Consider the following 14,163-nt stretch of genomic DNA (forward strand, 5'->3'; position numbering starts at 1 on the left):
TTTTTGTCCATGACAAGTTTTTTCCAGGAAAACAAAAAAAAAAGGTGCTGTTTTCAGTTGCGGTTTACTTTTGCTCTCAGGCTGTCTGCTGTGAGTGACTGAGCTGTCAGCGGCGGCTCACAGTCATTCATTACTTCATGATGATTCAATTAAGAAAAATAATTTAATCATCATAAACCGACAGTGCAACTCACTATTGAGAAAGTACACATTATTACATCTGGTAATGGAATAATTAATATTTAATCTTGCCACAAAGTATCACAGACTGAAGCCGAATTATACAAAACTATCATTATTAACTCTTTTAGGCTGAGGTGACCTCAATGGACTCGCAGTTTTCTGAAGATACTCGACTGGCTTGAGGTTGGAAACAACTTCCAGACCATCTGAAATCAACTGAAACTGTTAGATCACTTAAATTAAAAAGAAAACAAAAACATTTACTTGAGAAAAAGGTTTTAATACAAAAAATTGCAATATTGATAATCTGAGAAGCACTTTCTGTAAATATCTTTCGTGCTTTATTTGTAGTGGTACGGTAACATTGTGCAGTTTTTAGTCAGTGCCGTGTGCACTGTGTCTAAATACCGTAGTGACTGTGCTGATGTGACATTTAAGTTGGAGCACTCGCTGGTTTTATCAGATGGTGAACATGAGCGAGCGAAACAAATGTCTATTTATGTGATAATGTCAAAGATAATTACTTTAAACAGGCGTCGTCATGAAATCGCGTCTGTCTTATGACAGATTAATTAGAATAACGGGCTGCTGGAACAACTGTGCCATTCTCCTTAATGATCGAGACGTGTCTGCGGTCAAAGTTCACGCGTAGAAATTCTGTCGTGTTCTCGGTATATCGGTTCAGATCACAGCAAAGCCCCTCCTTCGGGGTCTGAGCGGAAAGGGTCCAGGGGACCGAGGTGATGCAATAAAAGAAGTGTTAGTGGTGTTATGGTTAATAATATTCCTGAAGTCTTGTATGCATGCAAATGTGCAGACAAAATCCGCCCATGGCAGAGGGCGGTGGAGGGCTTTCTTTACACTAAGACAACCTGGGAGCAGGCAGTAATCTACACTGATTGAAAAGGTCATCTAGGATTTTAACCCTGTGGAAAACGGGACACAATCATCAGGATTTACAGCATAAATCATCAAAGTATTTGACATAGTGCTCCGATTGGTTATCTAATAATAACTTCCTCAAATTAAATGATTGCATTCAAAACTCAAAGCTGTTTCTTGTTTTTAATATGTTTCTTGAGGGGTCACGCCTGTATTCTCGCTTGGATGTGTTAATGTGCAGCTTTGATTCATTTACAAAAATAATACTCATTCTCTCCATTCTCTCCAATAGAAGATCACATTGAGGTAGTTGGGTTGTCACGGAAGCTAATTTCATAGAAAGCAGTAATTGTATAACATGAGTTTGACATATATTTCTTTTTTTAACCTTGAAATAAACTCATTTGCACAATAATCATTAGTCATTTCAAAAGATACTTTCTCCAACAATGCTGGAAATTACAACACTGAGGACACTGCATTGAATGTATATGATCTACGGAGAAGGAAATTAAACTAATAGAGAATTGAGTGGGTTTTTTTTTTTTAAAGTAGCATTTATGTGCAGGGTTAAATCTCAGTACAATGGAGAATGTGAATGTGGTCCATCGCTTCTCTTGGAAATCAGCATTGGATGTCAGCAGCTCTCCCTTCATGCAGCCGTTGCATTGTGCGGTGATTGTGAAATTCCTGACGCCGTCAAAAGCAGATCTCAGGCTGTGCAAACTCTGACACTGTACAGTCTAACACTGATTGAAGAAAACGCAAGGGTCTGTCATTGAGACCTCTAAAGTTGTCTATCTGTGGCTTCATTAACGCCCACCGAGCTGCAATATATTTTGAAGTATCACATGTTCCCTCCTGCTGCTTCTCACTCCTGTGTGAAGTCGTCTGGCCTGACATGATTTCATTCATCTTCTGTACCACTGGATCCAATCCCAGTTGACTATAGGCAAAGGCACTTCCAAACCACTCAACCTCAAAACCCAATGCATACACAGGACAAACATGCAAACTCTGCAATCTGGATCAAACCAGGAGTTTTGTCACTCGGAAGCAAGAGTGCAATCTACTACACCGCTTGTGCATGCAAAACCTGTTTATTAAAACAGACATGCATTAATATAGGACGTTTGTGGAGTCATAGTGTCCTATAATGGTGTTTAGAAGCCATATGAAATATTATGTCACACTACAGTCATTTTTCAAAAGAGTGATGACATTTATCAGTAAATAGATAAAAAACACAATAAAATATATTTGCCATTTTTCATGTATCCCAAGTAAATCAAGCAGTCCTCATTAACAGTTTTATTGAGACAAAGAGCAAAAGGGGTCCAACCTCTCTGCTCCCTGTAAACTGGAATTTCACTCATATTTATTTATTATTTTTTTAATAGCATGCAGGTCTTGTGGCTTCTACATTTTATTGATTGTGCTTCCTCTCACCCTCTTGTCATAATGAAAAGGCAGAACAGAGTTGGATACTTTTCATATATTTGCTAAACTGGAAAATATTGACCTTGACCAGTTTATCTGTTATGCCAGAAATGTCATTAGATTAAAAAAAAAAAAGGAGAAAAAATTTATTTATTTTTTTTACCAGTAAGATTTGTGTAGAGTTATTAGCTGAATGAAATCTGACAATGGCAGTCAACCTGAAAAAAAAAAGAAGTCTGTTCAATGAAGGAGCTGCGTCTTGAAGCAGCTCACGTATTGACACATGTAGATTGCAACGCATTGAACTGGGGACTATTGACATTTCAACAGCAAAGACATCCTGGTAGCAAGGAAATTTTTGGTGCAATGAGAAATGACCTTGCTGAATACATATTCTGAAGAAACGCTGATAGAGCTTCAGTAGCTTGGGAAATTGAACCTGTGTTATGAAAGTAAAGTATACGGGACGACAAGCAAACATCGTGCGTGTGATTGATTCCGTCATTAATCCGAGCCACTTTCTGTGCTCGCGCGTGTGTGTGTGTGTGTGTGTGTGTTTAAAGGGCTGGTCTGTGCACACATGGATAAGATTCCTTGTGTTTAACTGCAGCATCCCTCAGCTCACCTCCATCCATCTCACGTCCGCCGCTCTATTGATTGGCGTACAGAGCAAACACACGAGTCGTCCATGCGGGGAGAAATGGGCCCTTGTCTTGTTGTGGTGGGTCAGCTCAGGAAACACTGCGACCTCGGACAGTGAGAAATGTTTTGTCTTTTTTTTTTTTAAACTGCCTTTCAATGTTTTCTTTCAATCTGAAAATTTCTTTTTTTTTAGAACTGGTTTACTCTTGCTCGCGGAGGGTCTTTTCATTGTGAGGTGACTGGAGGTGATGTGACAAGTGACTACTTAGTTATTTCACGAGTTACTAGAAAATACCAATATATTACAGTTATAGCAACTTGTTTTTTTATATTTTGGGCTTTATTTTTCATCTTCCTGTTACATTTCATTTCCCTTGAAGTTATTGTGCATTTCGCAATAATTATTATTTTTTTTTAAACACAGATCAGTTATTCTATAATTAAGGCAAATAAGGAGTAATCAAATCCAAATGCCTAAATTCATATGTATAGTTTCACTTTGCAACTATCAACATTAATGCCTGTGACTGGATTAACGCCCCTCCCCAAAAAAAACAAAAAAACCCTTGCTCTACAAATGTTTTTCAAACAAAACCTGAAAATCTTTATCGGGGGGGGTTCTGTCAGTACAGCAACGTGCCTTTTTTTTTTCTTTTCTTCTTTCTCATTTCTGTCTTTGAACCCTGAAGTATTGCAATCACTGGCAAATAGTTCAAAAGGGTAAAGCGAAGTAGATTTGGCAGCTTACACACTCATTTGGCACACCCACCATCAGCGTCCATGCAACACAACGCAACAGAAACACATCTGAGGCGAACCTGAAGCCGGCGTGAAGACGGCTTATTAGAGCGTCCCAAACCCAACGTGTCAAATATCCCCTTAATTGTGACGACTGGAGAAAACATTGAGAAGATGAAACAACACGGTCAAAGTGTTTCCAGGATGAAAACACACAATTCACTTTAAAGTCAAATAAGATGATTGTCACTTTGTGTGTTGTTGACTTTTTTATTTTTTTTGGGGGGGGGGGGGGGTATGATCGGCCTGAAAGAGCGATAGAGACTGTGAAGGACTGGGCTGCATCCAATCATCCCCAAGGGAGGATCTCCTGCTCTTCAATTGTAATTAATGTACATATAAAAAACTGTCACCCGCCACTGCTAATTGGATTAAAAGGTTTGAAGGGGGAGGAGAGACGGGGGGGGGGGATTTAGAGCATGTCTTGATTTACAGCAGACACGCTCCCTTCAGAAAGGTGACCATTTTTTGGTAATAAAAGCAAATCATAGCTGTGTAGAAACCAATACGTTTGGATTGAAATAGTTTTTATGCATTCGTGTTTGGTTCTTAAATGTAACACTAGGTTAACACACACGCAAACACAAATGTATTTTAGGATTGCCAGCCAAACTCTATATATTGAGGAAGTTAATAAGCATCCTTACATTGTATAACTTAAATGTTATATCTTTTTTTAAATGATGGGGATGAGACCATAAGCACAACAATATTTAATATAAAATATAAAATAAATATTTCATGTACAAATCATAATTTTTTCCCTGCTCTTTGATTTTGATTTTAATTGCTGGTTGATTGATTCGTGATCTGACCAGTTCAAACATCAGTAAACATCAGTAGATCTCTTTCTTTTAATGAGCTTTCATAGGCACCAATATAAATTAGAATAACACATTTTATTTTAGTGTTTCGTGCAGCTTTGAAGTTAAAATTTAATCTGACCATCAGGTGAGGATGATTTTCCTTTGTTTGTTATCTATTTGTTTCAATTAATTTGTTAAAGACTTTGTTGTTTGGTGAGAAAGTCTGAGAACATGCATAACTCTAAACATGAAGGCTCTCAAGTTCGAATAAATTCCACTTTTGATTGAACACACGAGAGAAACTGTTCACACTAAGCTAACAATATATTTATTGTATACAACTGTACTTTGCTGCACATTCGAGCTGATTTACAATAGTTGCTCCTGCTGTGTGTGGAGAGGAGAGCTGAGTAGATTATCTAACATAATGAGGTGTTGCTGAAGTTTCACTGAAATAACAGGCATGCTGAAAGGTACAGCTACCACTAACCTCCATAGATCAGCCAGACAGGTGAAAATAATCCCCTGAATGTTGAATTTGTTCTTTGATTTGTTATATTTTGGGTTGCATTAAATCATGTGGGTGATCCCAAAAAGTTGCACAAGCTTATTGAAGTTAGAACTACAGCAGTAACGATGATAACATTCCTGATTTGACTGGGACCATGTGCACCATGCATAGAGTGGAACGTGGATGTTCGTTGTTTGCAGTTATTGCAGTTGGATCTACTGCAAGCTGCCAAGCAGAAATCAAAAAAACTAACAATAGTATTCCCAAAAATACAACTCGTGCCTCAATTCTAAATTGCATTTATGGATTATTTTGGAGTTTGACAGGAACAGCATAGCGACTCTGTAAAAGTGTTGACACCTGCATAATTGAAAATAAATAAATAAAAGAGAAAGGGAATCTTATTGGGAGTTATGAGATTTGGTTGATAGTAAAGTAAAATAAAAAAAACATGTTAAAAATAACTTATCTTGATATTATAAAAATATCTTTCTTCATGATGACAATATCATTCATAATGTAAAATGAAGAAAAATACAATTTAAAACAGCTTAAAATATTTCCTATTTTGTGTAATAAATCTGAAATATATGCAATAGTCAAAAAAGGAGGTACAATATGCATATAGTGAAATATATGAAAACATTGGGTATACTGGGTTCGCAATCCAAGGGGTTAATGAAATTACGGGAACATTTAACATTATTGCTGTAATTTCTTGTGAAACAATCTATATATTCCGTGACAAATGCATGGAAGGTCAAATGTTAATGTACGCACATTTTTATGAATAAAAACCACTACAAAACATTTAGATCTTATTAAAATGACCAAAGAAAAACATCCGGTAATCATTTTAAACCACAATATATATTTTTACTGGCAAGATATGACTGACCACAACTACGTTTGAGCTTCTTCATCAGATCTGAAAGTGTAAAAACAGAATTTGATGCCCTGTAGGGGCCAACATCACAGTGCAGATGTCTTTAAATTGTGGACGCTGTGTTGCTAAGTGCTCAGTTAACTGCAAATAGTAGCCAGTGTAAATAATCTTGACCTTTTCGAATAATTCGGAACATCTGAAGGACAAACAAGCAAAGTTTACAGTGCATTTTTCTGCAAAGAAAGAATGAAAACACGGTGCAGATGTCACTACATTACAGTTACTGCTGTCAAGAACCACTGGTAAGCAGTTAAAGTTGCATTAGTCAGCAGGATGAGATCTGAAACAAATGGACTGTGGAGATCCACAGAGTGGAAAGGACAGAAATCTGAATATGAGAGAGTGTACAGAGGAAGCTGTAGTATGGTGACAGGATTTGTGGCGAGGCGAAGGAAATACAAAACAAGGGGAGGGGCTTACCTGGTTCCTGTGCAGCTCCTGTGTTGTAGGAGGGTTGTTGGATAGAAGCGAGGGAAGGGAGAAAAAGCAAAAGAAAAACAGGAAAAGGGAGGTTAGCATCCACAGCCCAATTTAAAGTTGATTGAGCTCATTTGGCCGTGCACAGAAGTTCATGCTGGTCAAGTACAGGAGAAGTCAGGTCAGGTAAGGAGGCAAATGAAAGTTCCTCATGCTGCTCCAAGTAAAGTTCAAAGTTCTTGTGGAAAAGTTTCAAAAGCCAAACTATACTTTTGAGTTCTTCTGTTGCTTAAAGAAGCTACGAAGAGAGTAAAACACTGAAATTCCTCCTTTGCCTGTTTGGATGATCCCAACATGAATGGATTCAGATGAGGAAAACAGTGCATTATACAAGGAAATTACACGAAAGAAAGAGTGGGAGGTTACTAAGCAACCACCAGAAACTGCAGGAAGTATCCAAATCCAGCCAAGCAACAGCAGAGCTCATAATCCCATGCACAAACACAATATCTTAGTCAGACTGGTTCCAACATGATAACTCGAACTAAAACAGGAACAGGGCAAACATGGAAATGTTATCATCTTTAATCTGGACTCAAACCTGGGTATTCTCACTGTTCGAAAGTCGCTAGAAGTCGCTAAATGGCACAATCCCTTAATCTACATAATTTGAAACGTATGCATGTGATTGCAATGAAGGGAGAGAGATAGTGGGATAATTGGAGAGACAAAAAAAACCAAACACCTTTAAAAAGTTAAAATATACATCGAAAAAATTTACTTTTAACTGTTGATTCGTGGTTAGTTTTACCACTGAAACACGCCAACACAATATTTGTAACAATTCCACTTAAAATTGAATAACTGGATTGTGGTGAGATTTTGACACAATGTCACTGCTTAAAAAACAAACATAGAATGTTTTAACATACTTTTATCACAATATGATGCAAAAGGTTTCACAACACATTGTCAAATTGATCTGTTCTTTGCTCTGCGAGGCAAAAATTCTCTCACATTTAGCTTTTCAATCTTTTGTTTTTTCCTCCTCACCTTCCTTGATAGACAGTCTTCCATTTTTTTCCCCTTTTTTTTTTTTTAAAGTCATAGTTAAGAGAAAGGAGGATCATTGATGGAAAATATTCAGACACCATGCCCTTTGGTAGCTACTCATCTCCATACTAAAAAGCCTTAACCGGATATGTAAATGTATATGCAGTGTATGAGCAACAGCAAACATACTGTATGCATAATTTCAATGCATTGACTGTTGCTCCCAGTCAGCTACAAAATAACAAAACACTCACTTTTGAAATGAATGCATTCAAACCAAGCTACATCGGCTAAATCAACCTAAAATGGGACATCTGCATGAAATCCAGCACTCGCAGGGAAGGAGCACGGTTGGCCCTCGGTGTACAGTCTGGCATCCGCCGAGGCCCCCGTCGTTGAAGAAGATTTTGCAGCCAAGTAAGCATCAGGATTCCAGCTACAAGGCAGCTTTTGATTAGCAACCCTATTTCCTCTTCAACTTTTGCCAAATTTCAATCATGGTGATATTCTAATTACCATTATCCAGAGCGAGAAAAAGCGAGGCAGAGCCTGAGTGGGTGCGCGTGTGAGGGAGAAACGAGAGAGGGAGGCCGTCTTTGCATGTAAGTAGGGGGGGAATCTGGAGAAAATGCAGCATGAAGATCAAGTCAAACAAAGAGGAGACTTTCAGCTCAGCTCTATCCTGTTACACAGTCATGTTTGGGCAAAAAGAGATTTTGGAATTGCAACTCATTTGCTTCATGTAAATCCCTGGACATGTAACTCTTAGTCCATCAAGCAAACAGAAAAATAACAAGTAATAATAAAAAAAAAAAAAAAGAAAGAAAGAGAGAAATACTTGTTCCGTTTTTGATGAGCTTGAATTCGACCATCCTCAATCTCACCTGTAAATCTTTTACAAAAGCAACAAATTCATACACACACACATACACACACACACACAAAAAAAGTAAACTGCAGAGTCACTGACTGTCTCAGCACGCCGCCCCCCCTGCTTCAGGATTCAGCCACAGACACACGTAGAGAGGAGTTACAAACTGCTTCCCAGAGCCACATATTCAACCCGGACCACCCTCCAAGTTCAGGTTCATGCAGCGTGATGGGGTGTGGGGTGCAAGCGGGGGTTAACCACGGGGATATTACTCAGCAATAGGCCAGACATGGAGCAGCTCTCCCCATGTTAAGCAAATGGAGCGCGGGCAAAGAATAACTGCATGGCCGCTTTGCCCCTTCTGGGTCTTGTGGGAGCCCACCCCCCCCCCCCCCCCCCCCCCCCCGCACTATCCCACGCTGAACCCCAACCTCCAGAGGTGAGGTTAAATGACAAGAACTGCACAGATGCATTAAACATGAGCCATTCGGACAGAGAGCGAGACACTGGACCACTCCAGAGATGATAGGGACGTTAACCAGAGTTTCACCAAGGCCTGAGCTGCATTTAATGAAGGCCTCCACAACCTCCCAACATCTCTCTCTGCATTCGACTCACAGCCAGAGAGCTAACTGGTTCAAGATAAACACTTTCACGACTCTTTCTGGCTCCAGTTGTCCGATTTTCGCATTCTTCGTCTGTTGTCCCCCAGGTAGTCTGACGACTTATTATAGTAGTGGGCAGTGGTCAAGTCAAACTTGAGAGGGTCTCATTAAAGAGTAAACCCAAGCAGAAAGGTGCCCGCAAGAACAACAGGGTTCAAATTTGACCAACTCTGGCAAAACCTTCATTTGACAAGATAAATCACTACAGGGATCTTTGAATAATAAAGAATACTGGTCTGAATTAACCAAAAGCTAATCAGGATCAAAGCCACATTGTTTATAGTGAATGTAGAGCTTTTCACTGCGAGGCAAGCATGCAAACCACTACACTGAGATAAACTCTGACAATATGATGTAAAAAGGTAAAATGCCTGATGAGCAACTCAATCTTTCACAGGGAGTAGTTCACTGCATTGACTTGTTTGTGCTCTGCACCACCCAGCAACTTTGTGCACCAAAAAATAAATAAATAAATAAACCAACGTCTGAATTCCCGCTGCCAACTTTGACCAGAAAGGTCAAATATCCCAGACCAAAATGTTCGGGCAAAATATATTTTGACTACATGCTGCCAGAAACAAGTGTCACAAGAATCCTTGAACCGTGACCTTAAATATCCAGAGGTGCTGAGAGTCTATACTCTCTGGACATCAACATGTACCAGAAAGTTTTTCAAAGAAGTGGAAATACCAGCTCAACTACTTTACTCAAATACAAGTATAGTATCTGGAATATATTTAGGCAAAAAAAAAAAAAAAAGTATAATCATAACAAAGGCATTATGATTTAATCTTCATCAATTTGGGTACATTTAGCATGGAATAAACAGATCATCATTCTGCAAAAACAATAAAAAGAAGAAGAAGAAAGGTTTAGAATGCCAAAATGAGAACTTACATTATTTGTTGTAATTTAGGCATTTGGGAAATAGAAGTGATAAGCTACAAATAAACTTTAACGAAATGTTATGTGAACAGTATTATAACCCCCACCCCCGCCACACACAGATAACATAGTTCTTATTTTAACAAACAAGGATAATTTTGGCCATTCTGAATGTAATCATGCTAGTATACAAATGTATACTAAATTTCAATGATAATTGAGAGAGTGGTGCATTGCATATACCCTTGCATGTAAAAATGCATTAATGGGCCACCTGGTGGAACAGCTATTAAAATAATAGTAAAGGAAACAGAGCTCTGGTATTGGAATAGTATCAGTATAGGTAGATATCCAAATTCAGGTATCGGGATCGGATCGTTAGTGAAAAAATGTGGATCGGTGCATGCTTACCCTGAGCAAGACCCTCGACCCCACCAGCTCCCTTCTAAGCACTGCCTTATGTGGCTACCTACTGATTCATCTTCATCGGCTGCAGTTATTATGTTTAGGAAGGGCAATTTCTGGGGTATTTCAATGATGTAATAACTTATTCCATGATTGGCAACATGAATCTATGATGATGGATCAACTATGTTATTTATACTATTGGCAAGTTATTCTGTTATTGGATTTTTTTAGATAAAAACATTTTTTTTTTACATGATTGGCATATATTATGTTTTTTATTAGGCATTGAACTGAATGTAGCCTGAAAAAAATCCAAAATACTTATTAGTACATGAAAAACTTCCCAAAGTCAGCAGTGAGGGATTTAATGAAGAGTGCTTGCAACATGTACATCTACACAAAGAAACAAACGCTCATAACAAAAGTGCAAAGGTGCATGATGTTATAAGAGCGGTGGAGGCGGGTGGTGCAACGGCCCTGCTTTCATCTGTATTCATCAGGTGAGGGAGGCCTGGACACTCTGCTCTTCACTGGAAGCACAATAACAATGGCTTCCTTCGACACAGCACGACCACACGCTTCCAAGCACGTCATCTTCAAACGCGGCTCTCGGTTAATGGCCTGGAACACACATTCGATGTCTATCAAAGAGGGACGTTGTCGGGATGGATGCACATGCTGACAACCTCTCTTGCTCGCTACCCGATCACGCAAACACACACCAACGCTGTCCCCTTCACACTCCTACTGCGCGCGCGCACACACACACACACACACACACACACACACACACACACACACACACACACACACACACACACACACACACACACACACACACACACACACACACACACACACACACACACACACACACACACACACACACACACACAGAAAGCCTCCCTGCAGTCGGTTTAAGTATAGCAAGCAATAATGTGTTGATTAAATCTGTGATCAGCTGCCTAAGGGGCATGAAATTGGACATGATGAGTGTGGCACATTAAAAACTAATTATCAATACCACCAATCCTATTGTCTTGCTTTTAAACCGGTCACGGCACAAAATCAAGTGTGGAGAATGGAACACTATGTGCTCGATCAGGGGGGGCAAAAAAAATGCCCATACCTGAACTAAATATGAATCTTTTATTTACTGCCACATCCACATAGTCGGCAGGGAATCAGGATTATTTAATATGAACTGGATTTTTACCTTCTGATGTGTGTCCTTCAAAACAGTTGAATGACTGCGATTTAAAACTCTTACACTACTCAAAAACAACATAGTGGGACATCGCCTGATCTCCACATAGCTTTGTAATCCCTATTGATACAAATTCACCGATATTTACAACACTCCGTATATCAGACAGAATTGCCACGATGCAATGATTCCATTCACTAAGAAAGCAACAGAGGGTTTATTTATGTGCCGACCTTCTATCACAACCATATCAGTGACACGAAACAGTCGAGGAGGAACAAAGACAACTCAACAGTAGTTTTACTGGCCGGCATAAGGATTAAAAGCCCATTTCGGTTCATATACCAGAATTACATGATCACGTTAAGAAAAACGTTGTCGTTTGATTTAAGATAACAATGTTTAAAGTCATGCTCACTACTTAAAGCAAAAATGTTCTGGGTGACGACACATAATTTCAACAGGATGTGTCAGACATACGGCCTGCAGGCCAAAACAAACTGCCAGAAGGGCCAACTCAGCTCACGGTACGACCTTCCAAATTGTTAAAAAAAACAAGCAAAGAAAAAAAACATGTTAAATTTAAGTAGTTCTAGTAGCATCAAAATCAAAGTACCCATAGCATTCTCAACTTTTCACTGGATTTTGCACCGGGAAACATCACGAAAAATAGCATGATGTTGATTTATTACTTGTTTCGATGTAAATTGAAAACTGCTAATGTTTTGTGTAAATATATTGAATATAATATCTTTTACTTGTATTTCTATGCATGAAAAGAAAGGGGAAGCATTCCAATTATAGATGTTCATAGACTTCTGAGGAATGTCATTGTTCTCGAGATGGGGTTCATAATATCAAAGAGGGGTTGATCAGCAGGGCAGCAACAAACTATGTGTTCAGTCTTGAAGGATGTGTTGGTACAAAAACAAACCAATTAATTCAAGTTAATAGGGCCATACAGTCTAAACAATCCAGAGACTCAAGTAAGACCACAGAGCGCCTTGCAAGTGATTGGTTGGTTTCCAATTTACACCACAAGTGCAGATTAATTAAGTCCATTACACATTTCGCTACAGCCCAATGCAATACTCACAGAAAGTGCACGTGACACTGCTTGGCTCTCTCTCAATCCAGATACATAATCGCTCTAAACATCAGAATCTACCAGCACAGGTCAACTCATATGACCTTATGCGAGTAACTCACGTGACAGATCAAGACATGTCATGGCAACGGCCGACTCCGAGCACAGATGCAGTTAAAATAAGTAGACACAGTGGTGGTAGTTACAAATTAATGTCAAATATCTGTTACTTTGTCTCGTAAGTTGATATTCCAGCTGTGAAAGTGGACATTGTGGGTTCTCCATTAAGGCCATTAAGGATGACTATAGTTTGTTGACATTCGCCGCCATTTTCAATTGAATCTGAAACATTTGTGCTTTGGGAATTTTTTTTTTTTAATCAATCAATCGTGTTTGAATCCATTTTCAATTAACACTATAAAAACAGAACCTGTCATTTACCCAATGAGTTCATGTTAAGGAATTCTAAATTAAGACGGGGGTTAATAGAGTCAGCTTTATGTCAGGTTACTAAGTCACTGTGGCATTAATTTGAAGCCATTCGTAATCGTCTAATTAATTAGCTGACCTTAACTCTGACAGTCCCTACCTTTAAAATATTTTTTTTTAACCTTCTCTTAAGGCTCCTTTCAAGATGGCACCTGCTGTTTTTGCCGAGAGACTTGTGACGCAACATTGAGGTCTCTATATTTCATCACCAATGAAGTGGAGTGGGACAAAATCTGCACTCGTCTCTTCCCACCGAAAGGATTTCTAGTCAAGTTATGCATCGGCCTGGAAAGTAGCTGTCATTCGATGTAACCTAAAATGTATAAACATAGCATTTCTCTACTTCCTACACTCTTTTTCCTCCCTCTCCTTGGATGTTGCGCATCCATCCGCTCTTCCTCTACCTTCGGCTGTCTCTGGAACCCAGTGATTAGAGCGCTGGGTGCTGTCCTGCTGATAAGGCTGAGAAAAAAAACCTCCCCTCCTCCCTCAACCACCATTGGTTCTGTCCTCGGGGCAGAGAGGTAAAAGAGGCCTGGGGTAATGTCCCCAACATCCTCCATTCTCACCCCTACTTCACCATTCACCAAGTCGTGGAGGAGGGGAGGGGAGTCGGTGGGATGAACAGATTGACTCGGGCATCTTATGACTTTGAAAAGATACCCCTGCTTTTTCACGGTGGATAGGAGCAGCCCAAAAAAAGAAAAAAAAAAAAAAGAAATAAGTAAACATAATACAGCTCAGCCTTTACGAGTGTAAAATTATGCAGCGAGGGCCCCTTTTTACGAGTGAATTTTTACATTCTGGAGTGTGTGCGTACAGTACCATCTGGCTGATTGTGTACACTTAGCAGTGAAAATGTAGGACGAAAGC

General features: G+C 39.2%; 1 protein-coding gene across 3 annotated transcripts in view; it reads right to left on the reverse strand.

The window, feature by feature from the left end:
* The window catches only part of cadm1a (cell adhesion molecule 1a), a gene marked incomplete at its 3' end in the record, with an annotated part of 423,559 nt that overhangs the window by 128,311 nt on the left and 281,085 nt on the right, over positions 1-14,163 (reverse strand). For all 3 annotated transcript variants that reach the window (XM_080509140.1, XM_080509139.1, XM_080509141.1), the window contains exon 2: positions 6,629-6,646. In XM_080509140.1, the coding sequence (XP_080365266.1) occupies positions 6,629-6,646 (18 nt within the window). The remainder of the gene's footprint in view (positions 1-6,628; positions 6,647-14,163) is intronic.

The sequence above is a fragment of the Blennius ocellaris genome, assembly GCF_963422515.1.
Source record: "Blennius ocellaris genome assembly, chromosome: 14".
NCBI classification, from domain to species: domain Eukaryota; kingdom Metazoa; phylum Chordata; class Actinopteri; order Blenniiformes; family Blenniidae; genus Blennius; species Blennius ocellaris.